Source organism: Salvelinus namaycush, chromosome 7 (assembly GCF_016432855.1).
Source record: "Salvelinus namaycush isolate Seneca chromosome 7, SaNama_1.0, whole genome shotgun sequence".
Taxonomy (NCBI): domain Eukaryota; kingdom Metazoa; phylum Chordata; class Actinopteri; order Salmoniformes; family Salmonidae; genus Salvelinus; species Salvelinus namaycush.
The window spans coordinates 14,895,912-14,922,004 of record NC_052313.1 but is presented as its reverse complement, the minus strand read 5'-3'; the positions used below and the strand labels follow the sequence as shown (position 1 = coordinate 14,922,004).

Below are 26,093 nucleotides of genomic sequence, written 5' to 3'. Positions count from 1 at the left end.
CCAGGTGAGGGGTCAGACAACACAGCATCTCCCCACTAAAGAGTGTGTTTCTGGGCAGGGCAGGGTTTCATCACACCTCCCTGGCTGTGTCAGTTAGCACCCGCTGCTTCCTCCCCATTACCACTAGCCACTGCGTGGTTAGATGTCTGTTAACTGGGGGCAGGTATACAGTACTGTGGTCTTTCATCACAAAAAAAGAATGCTGCTGTGTGTGGTTCTGGTGGTTTGACTTTTGTTCCCTGTAAACAACAGGCAGTGGAAACAATTCTCCTCACTCAGAACAAATAAGCATCCATCTTTCCATCTACTTTCATTATGAGAATAATGCCCCCTGGGCCCAGTTTTTCAAAAGTATCTGGATTTCGCCTATCAGATTGGATTAAATGCATAGAAATATAATAAATAGAACAGACTTGAAATGGGGGAGTCCCATTCTATTCCTTTGCATTAATCCAATCAGATAGGCGAAAATCCAGACAGCTAACTTTTGAAAAACTGGGTCCTGGACATTCCAGTTTGGTGGGATGATAAGATGGTATAAAAACAAAGACTCTAGTTCAGATCTCCGTATCTCTAAGCCAGAGTCACATCTACCTGACTGACTGGATACATACTGTACCATGACTCCATTCACCTCAGCTGGGGGTAAAATAACTACGTAAAGTCGTAAGGGGCTTGTGAAGACATGCTGAACAGATACCGTTTCCTCATTAGAATTCATTCCCATTAGCATTCATTGTGAACAGCTCTCCCTGGGAAGCAGGTATCTGGTAATATCGTAATCCTACTGATATATCATTGTACTGCACCTCCCAAGATACTAAATGACTTAAAACCATGAGACTGCAAAGGGAAACCACAGATGATATCCCCCTACAAAGACAAATGCATAGTCGTCTCTCAAATTGAATGCCTCACAGCCTTTTTAAAATTCATATCCAATGCTAATGGTCTGGGAATGAACACACAAGCATGCTATTAAACCCCATTGTCTCCAGGCACTGTAAAACATTAATGAGAGCATCCATTTTTCTTTTGGCATTTGTGAAAGAGTAATCTTAAGAAGATTAAAGTTTAATGAGGCCGTGTAGCCATAATGAGAAGGTTTCTTTAGCCTTCACATGGAAACTTTAATCTTCCATTGGGGTCAGCCTCAGTCCGTTTTCTGTTCTGGGCTGCTGGTCTGGACAAGCACTCAATGAAAGATTGGGAATCGGATAAGCAACTACTACCAGTCAAAACGTGGATGTGATCAAAGCTATAGGGCTGACCTATTTTCCAATCGTTAAAACAAGTATATTCCAGTAAGCGGGAGGGACGACCCATTTTCCTATCTTCGTTTCCTCATCCTCGTGCCAAATGCATTCCCTATAAAGAGAAAGAACCCCCTCATTGACTGCAGAGAGTTCCTGCTAAACCCTCTGTAAAACTTGACATATATATAAGAGAACTACACAAGCTAAAAGACTACACAGAACTGACCTGTCTTGACAAGAAAAGGTTTTAAGAATGACGGGGGAGTCGTTCTACTAATGCTGTCTGTGCCTCACACTGTCTGAGGCACATGGTAGGGGGCGGACCAGGGGGGGACCAGTTTGTCTTACTGTGTGCCTGATACCACCTGCTCCTTGATCAGAGAGCTGGCTGTCCTGAAGGAGGAATTGGGAACCATGGACCAGAAACTAGGCGCTGTGGAGACCAGGCTACAAGCCAGCGTGAGCCAGGTGGAAGAAGTGAAAAGTATGAACAAAGCTCAGGAAGAAGAACTGAAGACATTAAAGAAGGACTTAGCAGCTAGTCAGCCAAAGGTGGCCTTCTCTGCAGCTCTAAGAACGTATGGTTCTGGGAACATCGGACCCTTCCCCACTGACATACCCTTACAGTACAAAAGAGTCTTCTCCAACGTCGGCAGTGGATACAACCCTGCTACAGTTGTCTTCACAGCCATGGTCAAAGGAGTGTATTACTTCTGCTACACCGTGTTCTACCAGGGAAACGCCAACGCTACCGTGTCTTTGCGGAAGAACGGACAGCTGCTGGTGTCCTCATGGGACGTTGGGTCTGGACCGGCACAAGACTTTACCAGCAACGCAGCCGTAGTGGAGCTGGAGCTGGAGCTGGGAGACAGCACTGAGCTGGGCGTAGACACTAACAGGGAAGTCTTTGATGATGGCGGAAACTACAACACCTCCAGTGGGTTTTCATTCTTTCCCATGTAATATCAGTAACACGTTTACAGTTCATTTGGCTGTACATATCAGAAGAGATTTTGGAAAAATGCATCACAACAGTGTGGAAGTAAAACAAAATAAAACATTTTCAAAAATAAAAAGTAGCGCACTGATTAAACTGTGATGATGTTGAGAGATGACCAGGTCTACTAGACAAATATATTTCTTGCATTCTTGTGACCTGCGCACTGGTCAAAGGTCACTGTCTGCTGTAATAGTTGTGGTTTGATGTTAAATGAAGAGCAGGTTCAAGCTGTTTGACTGAGGTGTTGGTGGTGGTTGTTGTTCTTCTCCATTGTTGTGACTGCAGCCGTTTCATTAAAGCCTTCTCACTGCTTCCTTGTTTTCACTGACATCATCTCTGTAGACTGACATCTCTGTAGACTGAAGTGTAGTGTGGTCTAACCATGGATGGATGAGACCTCCAAGAGACATGGTGGATAAGAGATAACACTTATCTGGATTAAAATGTAGAGCTTTTTAATTGCAGATGTCTATCAAGTCACAAGGTCAGACAAAAGCTATTTTTCTAGCTGGTGCTTTTGAAGATAAAACAGTGGGAGAGATTGCGAGGGGTTTTAAAGTGTGACAAGCTTCAAGAGAGAGGAACTGAAAGACTTTTACAAAGAGGGTATCATAATAGTATATTCTGGCATGAGGAGAAAGTCGCCAGCTAATTTTTATGCTGCAGTTAAATACTGCGTAGAGACATTTGTATCACTTTCCAAACCAAGACCATAACGGAGTTTACATGTTTAACAAAGCATATCAATTAGTAACCAGAGACATTTACATTACATTTAAGTCATTTAGCAGACGCTCTTATCCAGAGCGACTTACAAATTGGAAAGTTCATACATATTCATCCTGGTCCCCCCGTGGGGAATGAACCCACAACCCTGGCGTTGCAAGCGCCATGCTCTACCAACTGAGCCACACGGGACCAGAGACATAGTATCATGGCTCAAGCCATGACGCAATTGCATTTGAAGTTAGTAGTCGATAAAACACAAAAGAAAGTTTCCTATTGACCACCTGTGTAGATGGATAATTATCAGTAGGCGGGACTACAGAACAATGTTCTGTGACTGTCAGAAGACTTTGTACAATAGATGTTCAATAGACGGAGCACTTACCTGCAGAGTAGTGTCAAAAACCACCAGCTTAGAGCTGGTAGGAACAATGTCGTAGCACTTGTGTGACTTCATAAAGCGCATGTAGATATCACTTTCGGATTCTTCAAAAGCTGTAAGTAAAGCACATATATGCACAAGCATTAATTCAATGTTCTTACCAGAAAACATTAATACACAAAATACTAGGAATGGAACAACAATGGAAATACTGATGCCTTGATCAGTAATGAGAAGGTAAAATGACTTCCACTTTTTTATGGTTCGCTCTATGCACATCTCTTCCATATTCTCTTTGAAGACGACGTGGTACATGGAGAAAATGACTTCCTGGGCATTTTCATATAGCTACAAAATATGATCTCTCAAAACCACTACATTGTTGTGTGAGATGTCCTGGGTGTCTGATATCGCCTTTCTTCTCAAAGGATCTGAATATAAAGGGTATATTCAATGAACTAAGAGACTGGAAGTTTCTCACTCGCTGACTACTGACTCAATCTCCAGGGCCGGTTGCCATGGTAATTCTCCCTGTACTATTCAGCTACACTAAACAGACTTTTTTTTGTTAAGCTCTTGAGACAACAGAGCAGTCGTTTGTTCTATGATTGGAAGGAGCTGCTATGCTCCCCACTCACCCTCCCCAAAATCTCTCCTCAAGGAGTCTAGACGATTTGGCCTACTTCGTCTGGACGTTGCCATACATTCTGGCCGTGACTTGAACTGACGCTGCAGTCTAACTGCTGTGTCGTCTGTACGTCTGTACACCCGTCGGTGTATCAGGTTGATGCGTAAGACTGACAGCTCCACTCCCATGGCTTTCGCCCTGTCAGTTCTAATGACGGGTGAGGGGGCTATGTCGACACCTCTGCCGATGGTTACAGCCCAGGTCCATACATATCACAACCTGGGTATCCGAGCCCAATGCCGCATTGCTAAACCACAGTCAATGCCTAAAAAGGGACGTGAATCAACTATGTCCATGGACATTGTGCCACTTGAAATACATCGAATGCCATAACAACAACAACCTCTTCCATCTGCTTTGTCCTAGATGTTCACCACCCAACAATCCCATAATAGCTCCGTTAGACTTTGCTCCTTTGCTATGCAGAGCAGCAGGAGAATGCAGCCTTACAAACCTGAGAGGAACAAGGTGCATTTGATTGAGACTAGCTCAAACTGGTTTAAGACAACCCTACTGTAGTCGGAATGTCCTCGGGGAAAAAAACTGAGCATTTATATGTGTTCTGTTGTCAATAAAATAGAGTGTTGGTTCTATGGAAAACCTTGGAACTTAAACCACTATAGGTTAGTGGTTTAATCAAACAGAGGTTTTATAGAGTGCACAACACACATACAAACTTCCAAAATACCTGAACACAATGGCTGTGGCTGGTGCCCAAAGCCATTGCCTCACAATCACACCAATCTCCAAGTAAAACTACTCTGACCATCTGAGTATTTTGATGTACCACTGAGCACAGGCTTGACACTCTGGCAAGCAGCCATGTTGGCTATTCTGAGAATTTAATTAATGTAAAATGGTCTGTTTGTTTTGAAGAGCCTTGATGATTCACATTTTACCAATGTTGAAAGAAGGCAGCAGTAGCCTTCCATCTCACAGCCTACTGAATGATGATTAGCTCATATGTGGCTTAACTTGAAAAACAAAATGGGGGGGGGGGGGGAAACAAATTATGTAAATAGGATTTAGTAAAAACCCAGATGTCTGGTGTTGATGCCTTTATGTAAACCTCTACAGAGTACATCTAGGCTATTTCCATCCGAATGGAATGTTATGTAATAATGGTACCATGATGATAATTTCACACATCTTCTCTGTAATAAAGGTATAGTAACATTAGTGTTCAGCCAGCCAGCCCACCCACCCACGTGAAGCAAGCAGCATCATGCTCACTGAATGTGCTGCGTGTGCCATGTATACTGTGATGTGCCGTGACACATAGAGTGAGAGCTGCTGGTACAGTGAAGAGCCTTGGGGAAACACTCAGCGCTGACGTACCTGGTTACCTTAAACATTACAGGGCACGAAGACCACCACTAGTCATGAAAACGAAGAACAAAACCATGGCTTTGTTCAGCAGGGCAGAGCGTTCAGAACTGTTGCAGATACAGTGCATTCGGAAAGTATTCAGACCCCTTCACTTTTTCTACATTTTGTTACGTTACAGCCTCATTCTAAAACTGATTCAATTGTTTTTTATTCCTTATCAATCTACACACAACAGAATAAGGCTGTAACGTAACAAAATGTGGAAAAAGTGAAGGGGTCTTAATACTTTCCGAATGCACTGTAGATATGTGGTGTATAGAACGGGCATGACATTATATCCTGTGCACTACGCAACTGAATCTAAGCTCTGAGCACTCACAAATAGGCTACTGATTAAACTTGAAAATGTCGCCCAATGTGTTGAAGACCGTGTCAAGTGACCTGAACTCACTGTACTCGAAGTCACTTTGGATAAGTGAGTGTGATAAGTGGCATATATATTGTATTTCATGTAAAGTTTAGGGTCGCTGCCTAGGTGGGTAGATTGTGGCAGTTTTTTCTAGTTCTACTTCACATGTAATTGGTCTTTCATTTAACATCAGATGGTAAACACATCTGGTGAAGTCAGTCATATTCACAAACATCTAGATGAAGCCCCCTTAATCAAGGCAGAATAGCACTGCCCTGCCAGTAGCCCCCATCACCTCCTTGTTCAAGCTCTTCTGTAGTGTATTTCTGATTAGATCAGTTATTTACAGCAAAACTGAGATGCTATTTGGTATAAACACTCGATAAAATGGATACGCTAAGATTCAGCATTCTAAACTCATTAATATACCACTGTCAAGCTATGGGGTAACACTATCTATGCTGCAGCAGTACTGTATCTGATACAGTTGCAACATCACATTGTGGCTGGACTGGGGGAGGCAGCCAACAGGTTAGCAGGGATAACAGCAAACAAGCTCCCTCCTAACATGAGCTGAATCCCCTTCATACTAACAATGAAGTTCCCTGCCATCCACTAAAGCTTCTATACATTGGCATGATGGGCTACAGAGCCGTATATAGTTTGGTTCCCCCTTTGATATATTCACAAAGCAGTTCAAAACATGTTTTTTTTTTTTTTATTACATGTTTTGATTATTAGACTACACCACTAGAATAATGGGAATATGATCCATTAGACGGGTGGGATTGTATGGGCAAAAATAAATGTATCCCTAAATGTGTTAATGGCATGATATATTACTTGAAGGCATCATGTACGTTCAATTGACCAATAATCAACAGGCTACATGGCCCTTCATGAACTGTTGCTTATGCTAATTACATAAAAATCATAGATCATTCACAGATCCATTTGGCTGACTGGCATCTCAACTGGCATGACAAAGGTTATGAATGGGTTTGCGGATCTACTAGTTGAAAATACATTTCCAAAAAGTTTGCAAAGAGGCTTACCTTCATCTTCTAGATCAAGTTTCTCCAGCATGCCTTCAGCTAAACCGTGGACCTGTAGATAAGAGGTACAGATAGCCAATTGACCGACTGACTCTTCCCGCTCCTCTTTCACTCCACAACCCTGCACAGGCAACGATGGCAGCCAGGCAGTAGAGACCAGGGCGCAGTTGGTTATGAAATACTAGTAGGTCGTAGAAAAAGTAACGGTTGTCAACCACACTATAGTGGATACAATGTAGCGAACAGAAAGCTTCGCTAATAAAATGTAGCCTTCCCGAGCTGCAACTAGCCTCCCGAACTGCTACTGATTTGACAGACGCCGGGCATGAGAAACTCCTCTCCTCTTGTGCGGTGCCAACACGAAAACGAGAAACACAGTCCAACCGTTTCGAGCATAAAAGCCTCCGGTGATTTTCATGGACGCATGTCTTTCCTTTCTTGCTCGGTGTTGGTAAAAAGAGTAGAGTACGCGTATTTTAGTAGACTAGAGAGCATTGTCAGGTAGCCTACATCCCTTAATTTCGTGCCGACTGCCGACGCTTTACGTAAAATAGGATGCACGCTACCAATCCCCTATTCAAGTAAAAGTGGAACATTCCAATTTGCTGCAGTCGCTATGAAAGATACAATGGACGCCTGCCAGATCTTACAACGCCTGGATAGGTACTTTACCTATCAGCTAACCACATAATATGTTTTAACAATCTGTCAGCGATGACCGGCACGCAACCATTGGTTGATGCAAGCAACGTCTAAGCAGAGGAAGGTATTGGCTGCGTTTCAAACCTCACAGGCTGACTAAACCTGCTGGTGTGCGTGCGTTGCAAAATAAATTTAGAAATCTATTCAATTATTTCACCCACACTGCTCGTGCGCTCCAACGAGCATTTGCTTTACCAATGGCTAAAATAGAAGTCAGTTCTATTTCTGATGCAGATCGCGCTGCAAGTCCTGCCTCTCCCATCTCCTCATTGTTTTATAGAAGCAGGTACCCACATGCCATCTCCTCATTGGTTATACCCACGTGGGTGACTGAAAGATGAATGAGGTCAGTGGCGGTAATGCACCTAATTTATGAAAGTTGCCAATCGCAATATAAAGTCAAGAGAAGAAAAAGCCTAGGAGGAGAGATGACTAGAAACGATTCGGTTGACCGTTTTATGTGTGGATTAATTGTCGGAGTAGAGGACCTTGTGCATTTCAGGTAAAATAACAACTCAATGTTTATATCCCAGGACAAATTAGCTAGCAACAGCAAGCTAGCTAAATAGGACAAATTAGCTAGCAAGTGCAAGCTAGCTAGCCAAATTGCCATAAATGTTTAATGCTTTTCAACCTGTCCCCAAATTAATGTAATTGGTTCAGAGTTTGTTTTGATATTTTAACCTGTGTGTCGTGATCGCGTTTTGTGTGGGGGGATAAAATACATTTATGCACGATGGCGCACGCGCTTCGTTTGGTTTGGGTTCTGTGTTATGCCCTTGGGGAATCTCCGCGACCATCTTCGTCGTCGATCCAAATGATTAGCCAACCAAAGGGAAGTTGCCAACGTAAGCCTCTCAGCCCTCGTTTTTGATCGAGTTTGAGAGTGTACAATTATGTTCACTACCGGGCCTGAAACGCCCCATAATGCAATTCGCGATGATCGTACATCTGCTAAGAAAAGTCAGTAAAAACTTAAAACCTCAATGTCAATACGGAGAATTTCATTTTTTTCATTGTATTCACAGGAATGTCCCTGTATTGATGTGTAATATTGTTATTATTGTTGCAATAAAAAAAAAAAAGACTGAAAAAAAAAAAAAAAAATCAAAGTAAAAACTAATGTAAATAAGTTAGAAATTGTGCTACTAATGCACTAACATGTCTCAAAAGTAATGTTTGTTTGGTTAGCTTTTGAAAATTGTAGAAATAAAACATTTTCCTTCTTCAGAAGCTAGGCAAGCCAATGTTAGTTAGCGTATTAATTTGCTAGCTATCATACAGTAGGCGTATATTAATAATTATATAGTTAATATAAGTAAACATGCAATCATAATTGACTGTTGCACATATAAAGCACCCACAAGTTACCGGTAGCTGAAAACACAATCGTCGCGGGACAAATGACTGACAAATTTCAGGGCTAGGCAGTCATTAGAAAAATGTATAACTTCCTCCCTCGCCCCTTGCCCTGCAAGTGTCAGACGTCATTAGAAGTGTCCACTTAATTTGAGGGGAGAGGGTGTGTCTTTTAAGTGTTTGGAATGCAGCCATTGTTTAACATTTTTCACATTCTTGATTAGCCTTGATTAGTACTCCAATTACAAATTATGATACCAGGCAGACAATGTTAATTCAGTGATTAATGAAATTGTATGCAAATGACAACACACATTCACAATTTATAATGTGCTATGCTCAATCAAAACTTTGGTTCTGGACCTATCAATGTAATATTTAAACTGTGAAGTATGGAATGAGCAAAATGATGCATGAGAGAGAGCTATAGAGACCTTTGAGATTTCTCTAGATTGAAGTTGTTGACTATTGTGGTTGTTATACAGTGTCTCTCTTGCCTCATCCAGCCATCTTGCCAACTCCTAACAGCATGCCAATGACCATAGAAGTTTGCAAGACAGTACAAACAGATCTGGGACCAGGCTAGTGTCTCTCCACTAGCTGAGTGAAACCAGTGTATCACCTGGCAGAGACAGAGAGGGATCCCACTGCGCAAAAACGTCTTGAATCAATGTTGTTTCCATGTCATTTCAACCCCAAAAATCTATGTGATGATGTTGAATCAACAAGAAAACTGATTGTATTTGCAAAAAGTAATCAACGTAAGTAATCAACGTTTTTTACCTAAATCCAGTGACATGGTGAAATGTATTGTTGATTTCACTTTGAATTCACGTTAGTTGACAACTCAAACTAGACGTTGAACTGACGTCTGTGCCCAGTGGGATAGGATGCACAGTAAAGGCAGAGAATCCAGCAGCATACTGTTGTAGTTATCATGGGCCACAGAGACAAAACAGACTCTAAATTCACTATTAAACAGTGCAGCTGCTTGGAATTCTATACAAGTTAGATAAATATCAAATTAGAGGGACGTTAAAGTGATGACAATATCATTTGCATGAAGCGACAAAATATGTAAATGCTTATGTTAATGTACCCAGCTGTGGTCTAGACCACCCATCAATGCATAACGGGAGGGAACAGCCACCAGAACTGACTTTATAGGTGAATCTCAATAGTTTGAAGTAGCTTCCTCTCCTCATCTCCTTTCCTTAATCTGCACTGATCTGAAAGGACCATTGCAGTATTGCTTTTGCCTATCCTGTGTGGTCAGATCAGTGCAGTTGAAGAAGAGGAATCTGCTTTAGACTATTCAGATGCACCCTATTTCAACGAGTTTTTATCAGTGGGGTAGTACTCACTGGTCGTGATCGTGAGTTAGCGATGGGGGCGGAGGGAGTCATGGGTGGCTTGGAGCAGCGTAGACTGAAGCGCTGCCCGGTGTCCGGCGGGGATGAGTAGGAGCGCATCCGTGCCTCCAGCCTCTCCGGCTCGCTCCGATAGGCCTCCAGCGGGAACGCCGGCGGCTGCTTGGCGGCCTGCGTCGGAGGAGTTGAGGGGGGCGAGGAGATCCCGGAGGCTAAGGAGAAACGGAGAACGGGTACAAGAGTTGGATTAGACTTTCAGTATAAAAAAGACCTGAGGCTCTTTCTGCCGTAATCTAACATGGCTGAGGGCGATGGGCATCCAGAGTGCCACTATGCAAGGACCAACAGATGGGGTGTTATCTGATTGAACTTTCAGCAAGGATTGAGAATGAGATAGATAGGGAATAAACCTGTAGTGCTGCCTTTTTGCCAGTTGAGACAACATTATTTTGGTGACGTGGACAGAGCTTGGAGGTGTGAGACAGATGCTTCATCTCATGTTAATCAGATTCTCCTGTCATTTCTATATGTATTATTTTGAATGCAATATTCTGGCATGTGCCATGTGCAACAAGACTGTGAACTCATTCAACCAATACAGTCAAAGTCAGCCTGTAGGTTATTCAGAAGATTCAGAGAAGATGATGTAATTCTGCACCAGCAGTAATGGAGTTCAGAGGCAAAAGATAGCTGGAAAGATATTTAAAACCCCCCAGGGGATAATTTATTGCTGTAGCAAGCATTTTTACACCGTAACAAAGCCAGGAGGGATGATCACCTTTCAACTTCGAATTCAAAAGGACAGAGCTAGATCAAAAGACATCTTAATTTATAACAACATAGCCCTTAGAGAGATATTCAAGAAGAGGTTTCAAAAGAAATGACAGACACACCATTTAAACAGTCAAATGTGAAGAGAAAGTCCATATTATACTAATGAGCTACTGTCATACTAGTTACCTTCTCAAATGCATGGCATACACACTTCCTCCTTTCTGGCTATCCAACAAAACAGGAATTTACAGGGAGTAGGTACCACTAATCAGCTCTTACTCCCAGAGGTTCTAATCTAACACAACCTTATTGACATGCAGATGATGCAGTACATCTTCCTTGATGAGCCCAAGCAGAATCAATAAAGTCCTCTAGGCACTTAACCAGACTTTTAAGCCCTTACACTAGTGGGAATTGGCCTATATGGATAGGGCTAAATTATAATGTATAACCATGGTAGGAATCAAAAGGAAACAGTTTGGAGATTATGGGGAAATTATTAGACTAAAGGTGAGGACAAAACAGTTAATCTGACACAAGACTGAACCCAAACATTACACTGTTGATTTCATGTGCATTTTACATTTACTGTACTTTGCCGCATTTGATGACACAATCTGAAAATATTCTAGACACATTCTATGCCAGCTGTACAGCTCCTAGCTGTGCTGTTGAGGAACTAGAGCAATCCGACTTGTAGTTGTTTTGTTTGAAACACAGCCCTGCATCCCTGCCATCACACAATTACTGTTGTTGTTAACGCATTCCAAAAAAGCTCCATTATAAATCGCAATCTGGTCAGGTGGGCATAATTTGAAAGCGTGTTCTATTGCCAACATGGCTAGCTAAGTTACAAAATAGGATCTTACTGTGTTAGGCTTGCACAGGGCAATTCAGCGAAGCAGATCGTAATTTTGGTGCGCATAGAATAGTCACGAGTGCATTCAGATGCGTTTTCAACGCCAAATGTATTCTCAATACGACAAACATAGGCTCATTCTGTTCAGAACAACCCAGGGTATGATGTCATGCCATCTTGTAACTGTATATCAAGCATAGTGATCATAAACGTTGACACTGTATTAGGGCTGACCCCAATTAGTTGATTGTTTGGTCATTAGGCTATTGGTCGACTGAGATTGTTTTAGTCGAGCAGTAACAATATATATTATATACACTAACGTTCAAAAGTTTGGGGTCACTTAGAAATTTCCTTGTTTTTGAAAGAAAAGCACATTTTTGTCCATTGAAATAACATCAAATTGATCAGAAATACGGTATAGACGTTGTTAATGTTGTAAATGACTATTGTAGCTGGAAACGGCAGATTTTTTAATGGAATATCTGCATAGGTGTACAGAGGCCCATTATCAGCAACCATCACTCCTGTGTTCCAATGGCACGTTGTGTTAGCTAATCCAAGTTTATCATTTTAAAAGGCTAATTGATCATTTGAAAACCCTTTTGCAATTATGCTAGCACAGCTGAAAACGGTTGTTCTGTTTAAAGAAGCAATAAAACTGGCCTTCTTTAGACTAGTTGAGTATTTTTGAGCATCGGCATTTGTGGGTTCGATTACAGGCTCAAAAGGGCCAGAAACAAATAACTTTCTTCTGAAAATCGTCAGTCTATTCTTGTTCTGAGAAATTAAGGCTATTCCATGCAAGAAATTGACAAGAAACTGAAAATCTTCTACCATGCTGTGTACTACTCCCTTCACAGAACAGCGCAAACTGGCGCTAACCAGAATAGAAAGAGGAGTGGAAGGCCCCAGTGCACAACTGAGCAAGAGGACAAGTACATTAGAGTGTCTAGGTTGAGAAACAGACGCCTTTACATTTTTTTTTCACTTGGACAACAAAACATTTGCAAAAGTTGCCCAATTAGTGGAAGGGTTGGGGGCAACTTATTGTTCAAGTTCAGAACCGCTGTCAGTCTAAACAATACTGCGCTGTGAAGCGGAAGACCTTGAGCTCTGATGTCATGTATAGCATGTTACTGTAGGCTACAGCCATGGCGTTACAATTTAGGCGCTTATCAAGGTCCAAATCTGCTATTTTGAACCAGTATACAGGTACGAGTGTAAAGAGGTACGGGGTTAGTCACATGTAGAAACGGACATAGTGGACATATGGCATAGACTAATATAGATGTAGGATCTTAATTTGATCACCCTGTTGCAGGAGAACTTTCCAGCAATGCAGGACATTTTAAAGCAGCAATATGTAACTTTTTTGGCGACCTGACCAAATTCACAATGAAATATGTGTTGCAGAGTGCACAGAATACGGTTAGGTACTGTAGGGTGAAATACAGGTAGGATCTGTAGGGTGAAATATGGGTAGGTTCTGTAGGGTGTAATGTAGTCCTCCCCAGCAGAAGACGTGAACGGCATTACAATGAGGTCTAAAGTGAAACCTGTAAGTGAATGTGTGTGTGTGTGTCGCATGATCTTGCGTCAATTAATAAATAAAGGTGTAATTTCCTACAGTTTCCTACATACTATTTAAGCCATGCCATTAGCTTTCAAAACATTTGCTGTAACCCTAGAGATTGATTCCCAGAGCTGTCGGAGCTCTATGGAGAATACATTAGTAGTAAACTCCATTGGTGAGCAGTAAGGCATTAAAACCCCCATTAACACAGCAGACCGGACATCACGTTGTCCTACACCAAGCCATCCATTCTCTCTGTCTCTCGGTCGGTGCTACACACAACTGCAAGAGAATCAGGACAGGTTCCCTTTAAAGCCATTAGGCTGTGGACTAGTGTACACAGTTTCCCAGGCTAGAAGCAAGCATTATGAGGAGAAGGATGGAAGGAGAGGGGGATGGAGACACCATTTTAGCTATCTAACTAATGATATTTTTGATTACTCTAAAGGTCATTATAGCCTTCTCCATAAAGTCAGGAGTGTAACTATTTCAAAGAGTTTTGCATAAACTGCCTGAATCATGTAAATGAGAACTCCTTGTGGTGTATTTGTAACGATCTGGGTGTCGAGGGTTTCGAAGTCAGACGCAGGAACAGCAGAGCTTCAATATGTTGAGTCTTTAATACCCAACTGGCAAACACAATGTCCAACACGGACGTACTGGGTGTCATACACAACGGTCCAACGACACGAGAAACAAACCCAGTCCACAATAATAACATCCACTCCCGAAATCCAAAAGCTACAATGTAACAATCCCGCACAAAGAAGCGTACGGGCTGGCTGACTAATAAAGCCACACTAATTAACAATTAACTGAACACAGGTGATACAAATAAACACATAAGGAGGGGGAGGAAAAAGAGTCAGTGGCAGCTAGTAGGCCGGTGACGACGACCGCCGAGCGCCACCCGAACGGGAAGGAGAGCCTGCCTCGGTTGAAGTCGTGACAGTACCCCCCCTCTGACGCGCGGCTCCCGCAGCGCGCCGACACCGGCCTCGAGGTCGACCCGGAGGACGAGGCGCGGGGCGATCCGGATGGAGGCGATGGAAATCCCTTAATATAGATGGATCCAAAATGTCCTCCACCGGTACCCAGCACCTCTCCTCCGGACCGTACCCCTCCCAGTCCACGAGGTACTGCAGGCCCCTCACCCGGCGTCTCGAGTCCAGAATGGCCCGTATCGTGTACGCCGGGGACCCCTCGATGTCCAGAGGGGGGGGAGGGACCTCCGGCACCTCACCGTCCTGCAGGGGACCAGCTACCACCGGCCTGAGGAGAGACACATGAAACGAGGGGTTAATACGATAATAGGAAGGGAGTTTTAATCGATAACACACCTCGTTTATTCTCCTCAGGACTTTGAAGGGCCCTACACACTGCGGCCTCAGCTTCCGGCAGGGCAAGCGGAGGGGTAGGTTTCGGGTCGAGAGCCAGACCCTTTCCCCCGGTACAAACACGGGAGCCTCACTGCGGTGGCGGTCAGCGCTCCTCTTCTGCCTCCTAGTAGCTTGTTGAAGGGACTCCTGGACGGCCCTCCAGGTCTCTTTGGAGCGCTGTACCCACTCCTCCACCGCAGGAGCCTCGGTCTGGCTCGGATGCCATGGTGCCAGGACCGGCTGGTACCCCAACACACACTGAAAGGGGGACACATTAGTAGAGGAGTGGCGTAGTGAGTTCTGGGCCATCTCGGCCCAGGGAATGTATCTCGCCCACTCCCCTGGCCGGTCCTGGCAATAGGACCGCAGAAACCTACCCACCTCCTGGTTCACTCTCTCCACCTGCCCATTACTCTCGGGGTGAAAACCGGAAGTCAAGCTGACCGTGACCCCCAGACGCTCCATGAACGCCCTCCATACTCGGGACGTGAACTGGGGGCCCCGATCAGAAACGATGTCCTCCGGCACCCCGTAGTGCCGGAAGACGTGAGTGAATAAGGCCTCCGCAGTCTGTAGGGCAGTAGGGATACCGGGCAACGGGAGGAGACGGCAGGACTTAGAAAACCGATCCACAATTACCAGAACCGTAGTGTTTCCCTGAGAAGGGGGAAGATCGGTCAGGAAGTCCATGGACAGATGAGACCATGGCCGTTGTGGAACGGGGAGGGGTTGCAACTTCCCTCTAGGAAGGTGCCTAGGAGCCTTACTCTGAGCGCATACCGAACAGGAGGAGACATAAACCCTAACGTCCCGAGCTAAGGTAGGCCACCAATACCTTCCCCGAAGGCTCCCCACTGTCCTCGTCACCCCAGGGTGACCCGAGGAGGGTAGGACATGAGCCCACCGAATCAGTCGGTCCCGAACACCAAGCGGTACGTACTTACGGCCCGCCGGGCACTGAGGAGGCGCGGGTTCCGCCCGTAACGCCCGCTCGATGTCCGAGTCCACCTCCCATACCACTGGCGCTATCAGCCTCGAGGCGGGGATGATGGGAGTGGGCTCGGTGGTCCTATCCTCCGTGTCGTAAAGGCGAGACAGTGCGTCAGCCTTTACGTTTTGGGAACCGGGTCTGTAGGACAACGTGAACCTAAACCGGGTGAAAAACATGGCCCACCTTGCCTGACGCGGGTTCAGTCTCCGAGCTGCCCGAATATACTCCAGATTCTGGTGGTCGGTCCAGATGAGAAAAGGGTGCTTAGCCCCCTCAAGCCAGTGTCTCCACACCTTCAGAGCCCTGACCACCGCTAACAACTCCCGATCCCCCACATCATAGTTACGCTCCGCTGCACTGAGCTTACTAGAGAAGAAAGCGCAGGGGCGGAGTTTTGGTGGCGTACCCGAGCGCTGTGATAGCACGGCACCCACCCCAGCCTCGGACGCGTCCACCTCCACTATGAATGCTAAAGAGGGATCCGGATGCGCCAACACGGGAGCATCCGTGAACAGAGCCTTCAACCTGTTGAAAGCTCCGTCCGCCGCCGCTGACCACCGCAACCGCACCGGGCCCCCCTTTAGCAGTGAGGTAATGGGAGCCGCTACCTGACCAAAACCCCGGATAAATCTCCGGTAGTAGTTGGCAAAACCCAAAAACCGCTGCACCTCTTTCACCGTGGTTGGAGTCGGCCAATTACGCACGGCCTTTATGCGGTCACTCTCCACCACCACCCCCGAGGTGGAAATGCGATAACCCAGGAAGGAGACGGCTTGTTTGGAGAACACACACTTCTCAGCCTTGACGTATAGGTCATGCTCCAGCAGTCTGCCAAGCACTTTGCGCACCAGAGATACATGCGCGGCTTGAGTAGTTGAGTAGATCAGAATGTCATCGATATACACAACTACCCCCTGCACGTGCAGGTCCCTGAGAATGTCGTCTACAAAGGATTGGAAAACAGCTGGAGCATTCTTTAACCCATACGGCATGACGCAGTACTCATAGTGGCCCGATGTGGTACTAAATGCGGTTTTCCACTCGTCTCCTTTCCGAATACGCACCAGACTGTACGCGCTCCTGAGGTCCAGTTTTGTAAAGAACTGCGCTCCGTGAAATGATTCCACCGCCGAAGCGATGAGAGGTAGTGGGTAACTAAACCCCACTGTGATGGCATTTAGACCTCTATAATCAATACACGGACGCAAACCTCCCTCCTTCTTCTTCACAAAAAAGAAACTCGAGGAGACGGGTGAGATGGAGGGCCGAATGTACCCCTGTCCCAGAGACTCCGCGACATATGTCTCCATAGCCAACGTCTCCTCTTGGGACAAAGGGTACACGTGACTCTTGGGAAGCGCAGCGTTAACCTGGAGATCTATCGCACAATCCCTACCCGGTCGATGTGGTGGTAATTTCGTCGCTTTCTTTTTACAGAAAGCGATTGCCAAATCGGCATACTCGGGGGGAATGCGCACCGTGGAACCCTGGTCTGGACTCTCCACCGACGTGGCACCAATGGAAACTCCCAGACACCTTCCAGAACACTCCTCTGACCACCGCTGGAGAACCCCCTGTCTCCACGAAATACTGGGATTGTGCCGGGCCAACCAGGGAATACCCAGCACCACTGGAAACGCAGGCGAATCAATAATAAAGAGACTGATACGTTCCCTATGATTCCCCTGCGTTACCATGTCCAGGGGAACTGTGGCCTCCCTGACCACCCCTGACCCTAATGGCCGGCTATCTAGGGAGTGCACGGGAAAGGGAGAATCTATCGGCACAAGCGGAACGCCCAACTCTCGGGCGAGTCCGCGATCCATAAAGTTCCCAGCTGCACCTGAATCGACTAGTGCCCTATGCTGGGAAGAGGGGAAAAAATAAAGGAAAAAAATTGAGACAAACATGTGACCGGCAGGGGGTTCTGAGTGAGTTTGGTGCTGACTCACCTGGGGTGATCGAGAAGCGTTCCGCCTGACATCTCGACTCCCAGACAGACCCCCCCAGCACCGATCGGCCGTGTGTCCTCTCCGACCACAGCTGGTGCAGGGGAGGCCTCCTCCTCCGATACCCCTAGGCGCGGCCCCTCCCAACTCCATCGGGATGGGAGCCGGGGCGCTGGGTGGTGGAACGCACAGGACCCTCTCCGAACGCCCGCGGGCAGCCAGCAGATTGTCCAGTCGGATGGACATGTCGATAAGCTCATCCAAAGACAGAGCGATGTCCCGACACGCTAGCTCCCTGCGGACGTCCTCCCGGAGACTACACCGGTAGTGGTCAATAAGGGCCCTGTCGTTCCACCCTGATCCCGCGGCCAAGGTCCGGAACTCCAGCGCGAAATCCTGTGCGCTCCTCTTCTCCTGCCTGAGATGAAATAGTCTCTCACCCGCCGCTCGGCCCTCTGGGGGGTGGTCAAACACGGCACGAAAACGACGGGTAAACTCCGGGTAGTGCTCCTTCGCTGAGTCCGGGCCATTCCAGACTGCGTTGGCCCACTCCAGAGCACGACCCGTTAGGCAGGAGACGAGGACACTCACCCTCTCCGCTCCCGAGGGAGTGGGGCGAACAGTGGCCAGGTATAGCTCCAGCTGGAGTAAGAACCCCTGGCACCCTGCCGTCGCTCCATCATAATCCCTCGGGAGCGTAAGACGGAGCGCGCTGGAGCCGGGGGATGGAGAGTCCTGAGGAAGGGGAGCCGAAGGTGGAGAGAGGAGCCCACTCCTCTCCCATCGCTCCATTCTCTCCATCATCTGGTCCATGGCTGATCCGATCCGATGGAGGACGGTGGTGTGGTGGAGAACCCGTTCCTCCATCGATGGGAGAGGGTTGGCTGCTGCTCCTGCTGACTCCATTTCCTGGGTGCGGGATTCTGTAACGATCTGGGTGTCGGGGGGTGCGAAGTCAGACGCAGGAACAGCAGAGCTTCAATATGTTGAGTCTTTAATACCCAACTGGCAAACACAATGTCCAACACGGACGTACTGGGTGTCATACACAACGGTCCAACGACACGAGAAACAAACCCAGTCCACAATAATAACATCCACTCCCGAAATCCAAAAGCTACAATGTAACAATCCCGCACAAAGAAGCGTACGGGCTGGCTGACTAATAAAGCCACACTAATTAACAATTAACTGAACACAGGTGATACAAATAAACACATAAGGAGGGGGAGGAAAAAGAGTCAGTGGCAGCTAGTAGGCCGGTGACGACGACCGCCGAGCGCCACCCGAACGGGAAGGAGAGCCTGCCTCGGTTGAAGTCGTGACAGTATTAAAGGGAAATTCCAGCAAAACTATATATTTTGGTATTTGTTTCATTAGTCCACCAAAAGATAGTTTTTGAGTGGTATTTTCCTTAAGTGTAAATTATCTCTTAGAAATCAAAATCAATATCCTGGACGAACAATATTCTTCTAAAACAGATTCTGCTTTGTCCTCTGCAAGACAATACAACACTGCATCCAAATCTCATTTAAAAAGGCTCAACCACTTTTGGCAAATATGATGTCTCTCACAGTCCTCTGAGCTCACAGTAAGATCACTCTCCGCTAACTAGGTTAGAGATGCATGCATCAGACCAGCGCTAAATTAAATATTTTTCTAATTACATAAACAATACAAGCCAAGGGGGTAACTCGATGATTACTTTTGCTCTGATTACAGTTTTGGTTAACGCTCACTGACAATACAGAAAACTCCTAAATGGATGCCAATAAAATATTAATGTGTGATGGTAGGATGTGGAGGAAAAGCTATATGTCCGAATGCTCACTGGAACAGAAAGCTTGTTGTTTGAACAGATTGAGCAAAGACAGCAGGCTGCGTTGAGTGAAGGGAATCCCATATACAATGTTTCACACAGAAAGGAAAACAGGACTCTCTCTTCATCTTTCTCAACTGTCTTTTTGTGACCTTTGCACGCCAACATGTCAGATCTATTAACCTTCCCCCTCGCACCACTTTGAACCTCATCGACAAGGCCTATTGGTTCTAGTCAGCAACCATTCCTTCACAGCCTGTCTGCATGCCTGTCTGCCTGTCTGTCTGTCTGCCTGTCTGTCTGCCTGTCTGTCTGCCTGTCTGTCTGTCTGCCTGTGTCCCTAAACAGCAATTTGTCATTTGTCTGTCTAGCAGCCAGACGATTTCTTTCAAATGGGTTGGCTTCCCTCAAATACTTCACGTTAATAAGGATCTCTACATATCGGTGTCCCACCCACGGGACAGTTGAGTTAACATAGGCTAATGCGATTAGCATGAGGTTGTAAGTAACAAGAACATTTCTTGTTAATCTAACTGCACTGTCCAATTTACAGTAGCTATTACAGGGAAAGAATACCATGCTATTGTTTGAGGAGAGTGCACACGTATGAACTTAAGGCTGCAGGGGCAGTATTGAGTAGCTTGGATGAAAGGTGCACAGAGGTGCCCATATTAAACGGCCTGCTCCTCAGTCCCAGTTGCTAATATATGCATATTATTATTCATATTGGATAGAAAACACTCTGAAGTTTCTAAAACTGTTTGAATTATGTCTGTGAGTATAACAGAACTCATATGGCAGGCAAAAACCTGAGAAGTTCCACTTCCTGTTTGAATTGTTTCTGAGGTGGCAGATTTTCAACCAAGCTCTCAATGAAATTACAGCGAGATATGGATGAGTCCTACGGCTTCCACTAGATGTCAACAGTCAACAGAACTTTGTCTGATGACTCTAATGTGAAGGGGGGCCGAAGGAGACAGGAATTAGTAATCACTGCCACGAGCTGATCACGCATTCACCATGAGCCTTCACATGAGGAGGACGTCCGTTCCACCACTCTTCTGAAGTCAATCTAATTCTCCGGTTGGAACGTTATTCAAGATGTATGTTAACAACATTCTAAAGATTGATTCAGTACATCGTTTGACATGTTTCTACTGACTGTTACGGAACTTTTGGACATTTCGTCACGTTATAGTGGAGGCGCTTTGACTTTGGAATTGTTTACCAAAGGCGCTAACCAAAGTAGCTAATTGGACATAAATAACGGACATTATCAAACAAATCAAGCATTTATTGTGGACCTGGGATTCCTGGGACTGCATTCTGATGAAGTTCATCAAAGGTAAGGAAACATTTATCATGTATTTTCTGGTTTCTGTTGACCCCCACATGGCGGCTAATTTGGCTATTGTTCTGAGCTCCGCTTTTTCCGTAAAGTTTTTTTGAAATCTGACACAGCGGTTGCATTAAGGAGAGGTATATCTATAATTCCATGTGTATAACTTGTATTATCATCTACATTTATGATGAGTATTTCTGTTGAAACCATGTGGCTATGCAAAATCACTTGATGTTTTTGGAACTAGTGAATGTAACGCGCCAATGTAAACTCTTTTTTTTATATAAATATGAACTTTATCAAACAAAACATGCATGTATTGTGTAACATGAAGTCCTATGAGTGTCATCTGATGAAGATAATCAAAGGTTAGTGATTCATTTTATCTCTATTTCTGCTTTTTCTGACTGCTATCTTTCGCTGGAAAAATAGCTGTGCTTATTGTGGTTTGGTGGTGACCTAACATAATCGTTTGTAGTGCTTTCGCTGAAAAGCATATTTGAAATCGGGACACTTTGGTGGGATTAACAAGAATACCTTTAAAATTATATAAGACACATGTATGTTTGAGGAATTTTAATTATGAGATTTCTGTTGTTTGAATTTGGCGCCCTGCACCTTATCTGGCTGCTGTCATATCGATCCCGGTAGCGGGATGCAGCCATAAGAAGTTAAGTTATTATTAAACCAATTAGGCACATTTAGGCAATCTTGATATACAATTTTGAAAAGAATGCAATGGTTCATTGGATCCGTCTAAAACTGTGCACATACACTCCTACATTAATTTCACATTTCCACAAACTTCAAAGTGTTTCCTTTCAAATGGTATCAAGAATATGCATATCCTTGCTTCCGATCCTGAGCTACAGGCAGGTAGATTTGGGTATGTCAGTTTAGGTGAAAATTGAAAAAAAGGGGCAGATTCTTACTGATTTGGCTGTCTTTTTTAATCATGTGTGCTGGCCTACATGTGCCATCACCTGGGTAATTACAAGAAAGGTTAATTGCACAGTTGAAATTACAGCTTGTCTGCTATGCAGCAAGGCAACCACTGGAAATGTAGGTAATATTGTTTACTGCGCCATGATAGTTTCCATGTGTCGACTAATCTCGAATTCTTCTCGCCATGGTTGTGTGATCTATGAAACATCTGCTAGCCTCACACTCTCACAGCATGTGTCTGGTTTGTCTGACAGAAACGACAGCTTGCTGCCCCCATGTCTGTCTGTCTGTCTGTCTGTCTGTCTGTCTGTCTGTCTGTCTGTCTGTCTGTCTGTCTGTCTGTCTGTCTGTCTGTCTGTCTGTCTGTCTGTCTGTGTCAACATCCCTACCTCCATCTCACTCAGGTTTTATATTTGCATTCATGTCCCTATGTCACTGTAGTATCTGTAAGCATCATAACAACAAGATGTCACAAGAAGGTTATGATGCCAATAAATTACATGCATCTCTACCTTTTGATGTGGAATTGGACATTCTTGTAAATAAAGCAGTTGGACTAAATAATCACACTATGATGGAATTATAAACATACTATTAAATATATTATAAACACATAATTCACGTGAACAGTTAATTCACGTGAATAGCAGTGGCACCAATTGAACTCTACTACAGAGCACTTTACACACCTCAAAGGGCACTTTAAAGGGCTGGTTTTAAGTGTCTTCACTGGCAATTAAGGAGCTGGAATTATTCACTTGAACAAAAAAATTGCTCTCCATTTCAGCATAATTTGCCTTTAAGTAACACTCATGACCAGTGGTGACCTGTTATTCAGGGCAGATGGTGCAGAGCCCCACCTGTTTTGAGACCCACATTTTTTTAGGGGGGGGGGGGGGGCTTGCCTGTTTTGCATGTTATTTTGGCATTCATTCGTGTCACATATCAGATTGCAAACAATGTAAAAAAATATATATATATATATAAATATATATATATACATATATCATTGAGTTAATGAAGCTGCCAGAAACATGGTCTCTTTCTTGTTTTCTTGAGTAAGGCAGCTCCAAAATGCAGGAGTTTCAGCCTAGCTCAGTGCTTTCTGTGCTGGTGGGGCAAGGTAGCAGAAAATATGGAGAATTGTGCCGTGATTGGCTCAGTGTTCTGTCACTCATGAGGACACTACGTCACTGCCAAGTCTAAGGGTAGACCTCAAATTATAGCCCCTTGGGTGCTGCCATAGAGTTACATTAGAAGTGCCCTTCCAAGAAGGCTCAAGATAATTGGCCACAGATAAAATGACTTCAAATCACGTTATATCTACAGTAGCTTTGATTGGACTGATCATCATACTTTCAAAATCTTAGCTAGCAGTCATCATAAATCAAGTCGACAATCTACTGGCAAATCCTTTTTAATCCTAGTCATATGAAGAGAAATAATGAAGAGAAAATATAGATAAAACGTATCGGTGCTCATCGGCCATTGGACACAAACATTACACAAGTTGGAAATCGCGAATTCAACAATGAGTGGTTTGGAAGGAATCAGTGACTACCTGCAAGCATTGCAAAGCAGTCATTAGCCTGCTATTCAGTGGAGTGGCTGTGTGGTACCAAGTCTAAGATGAAGGGTCTCTTTTCCTAGTTTAAAATGATAAACATTCAACATTGGCCATGCTGTCAATAAAGCATGATTTGTGCCCCGTTCAAAACAACTGTTAACTCGGAACTACAAAATCTGACTTTAGTGAATTCAAGACAACTGGGAACTCGGGGAAAAATAGCTACGACTGGGAAAATACATTTTGAACTTTCATCCAACTCGGAATTGTAAATCCGGAACTCTGGCCTCTTTCTAGAGCTGTGACCTGAAGATCACTAACGTCATCATGATTCGACCAGTGGTCTTGAAAGCACCATAAATCCAGAGAATGGCAGACTTTGATGACAAAATTTGCCCACGAAGGACCACCGCGAAAAGTGAAAAAAAAAAAAATGAAAGTGAAAAGTGTGGTGTACCGCAGGGCAGCTCTCTAGGCCCTCTACTCTTTTTTTATTTTCACCAATGACCTGCCATTGGCATTAAACAAAGCATGTGTGTCCATGTACACTGATGATTCAACCATATACACATCAGCAACCACAGCTAATGAAGTCACTGAAATCCTTAACAAAGAGTTGCAGTCTGTTTTGGAATGGGTGGCCAATAATAAACTGGTCCTGAACATCTCTAAAACTAAGAGCATTGTATTTGGTACAAATTCTAGACCTCAGCTGAATCTGGTAATGAATGGTGTGGCTGTTGAACAAGTTGAGGAGACTAAATTATTTGGCGTAACCTTAGATTGTAAACTGTCATGGTCAAAACAAATAGATTCAATGATTGTGAAGATGGGGAGAGGTCTGTCCGTAATAAAGAGATGCTCTGCTTTTTTAAAACCACACTCCAAAAAGCAAGTTCTGCAGACTCTAGTTTTGTCTAATCTTGATTATTGTTCAGTCGTGTTGTCCAGTGCTGCAAGGGAAGACCTAGTTAAGATGCAGCTGGCCCAGAACAGAGCGGCACGTTTTGCTCTCATTGTAATCAGAGGGCTGATATAAATACTATGCATGCCAGTCTCTCTTGGCTAAGAGTTGCGGAGAGACTGACTGCATCACTTACTTTTATAAGAAACAATGTGTTGGAAATCCCAAATTGTTTACATAGTCAACTTACACACAGCTCTGACACACACACTTATCCCACCAGACATGCCACCAGGGGTCTTTTTACAGTCCCCGAATCCAGAACAAATTCAAGAAAGCGTACAGTATTATATAGAGCCCTTATTGCATGGAACTTCCTTTCATCTCATATTGCTCAAATAAACAGCAAACCCGGTTTAAAAAAACAGATAAAGCAACACCTCACGGCACAATGCCTCTCCCCTATTTGACCCCAGACTGTTTGTGTGTATGTATTGACATGTAGGCTATGTGTGCCTTTTTTAAAATTATTATGTAGTTCTGTCCTGGAGCTGTTCTTGTCTATTGATGTTCTGTATTATGCATGTTTTCCGCTTGTTGTCCCCTTATGCCATAGTTTGTACATTTCAATTGTCAGTAGAAACCACATTTGTTTAAGCAAGTCAGCCATGACTTTTTAAACGGCAGTAATTGAGGCTGAATGAACTGTTTCACTGCCAGACAAGGCTCCGCTGATAGCCAGGTGTAGCAGTGGTAAAGTGTTGGGACTGATGTTGGGAGTCTGCTGTTGGGACAGCTTTATGTAGGCCCTAACAGTATGTGTGCACAGTTTGTCACCGGTATAGTGCAATTAAATGTATTATTTAGTGTTGTGTAGTGGCTTTGCTGGCATGCATCCCACATAGTTTTTTTTGCCCGACTAAGATTTACATGCTAAAATCGCCACTGCTTATGACAAAAAAAAACACTCAACCCCTGTCTACCAAAAGTCTCCTTTTGTTACCATACACATGACATTGGACGGGTGTATAACAACTCATTTCAATGCATTCAAAATGTTGAACTCATTGGCTAGCAGTAGAGCTTTTTGTGATTATCTTGTCTGAGTCTTCACTGCACCATTATATTTGTATTTGGTACTTGATGTGTCACTGTTAGCGTTGCAAAGCTACAAGTAATTTACCAAAGTTACCGGAATCTACAGTAATTTTGGGTAATTTACATTAAATCTATGGCAATCTATTGTAACTTTGGTCATTTTATACTTGAATAACTTGTAAAAACATTGAAAGTGTCAAGTAATATACCCTCCCTTTGCAACCCTAGTCACTGCTACATCATGAAGCAGATGGAGAGAAATAAATAAGCACAGTTCGCCTGACGCGCTCGCCAGCTGATAAAATAAAATGGCACAGTACAAACTGACTGAAAGAGACAATTATTTAGTTATTTGACAGCTCACAATCCATTTGGATTAGCAGGGATGTGTGGGTGGTCTGCATTTAACTGTAATCCATTTTAGGTATGATAAACATGATAAACAACATGCCTAAAGTGTCATACTTAAATAAAACTAGAAAAAGATCCTAACGACTTAGAAGTCAAACAACCCCTGGGTTTCATTAGATCACAGTGCCATATAATCAACAAGTTGACTCATGGGATGTCATGGTGTGAGAACCATGGTAACAGAGTGTGTGTATGAGAGCGAG

At 44.3% G+C, this 26,093-nt stretch overlaps 1 protein-coding gene across 4 annotated transcripts in view; it reads right to left on the bottom strand.

The window, feature by feature from the left end:
• LOC120051009 (5'-AMP-activated protein kinase subunit gamma-2-like) overlaps positions 1–26,093 on the bottom strand; it is a 105,265-nt gene that overhangs the window by 16,688 nt on the left and 62,484 nt on the right. For all 4 annotated transcript variants that reach the window (XM_038997583.1, XM_038997582.1, XM_038997584.1 and 1 more), the window contains 3 exons: positions 10,271–10,488; positions 6,846–6,897; positions 3,368–3,477 (listed from right to left, as the gene is read on the bottom strand). In XM_038997583.1, the coding sequence (XP_038853511.1) occupies positions 3,368–3,477; positions 6,846–6,897; positions 10,271–10,488 (380 nt within the window). The remainder of the gene's footprint in view (positions 1–3,367; positions 3,478–6,845; positions 6,898–10,270; positions 10,489–26,093) is intronic.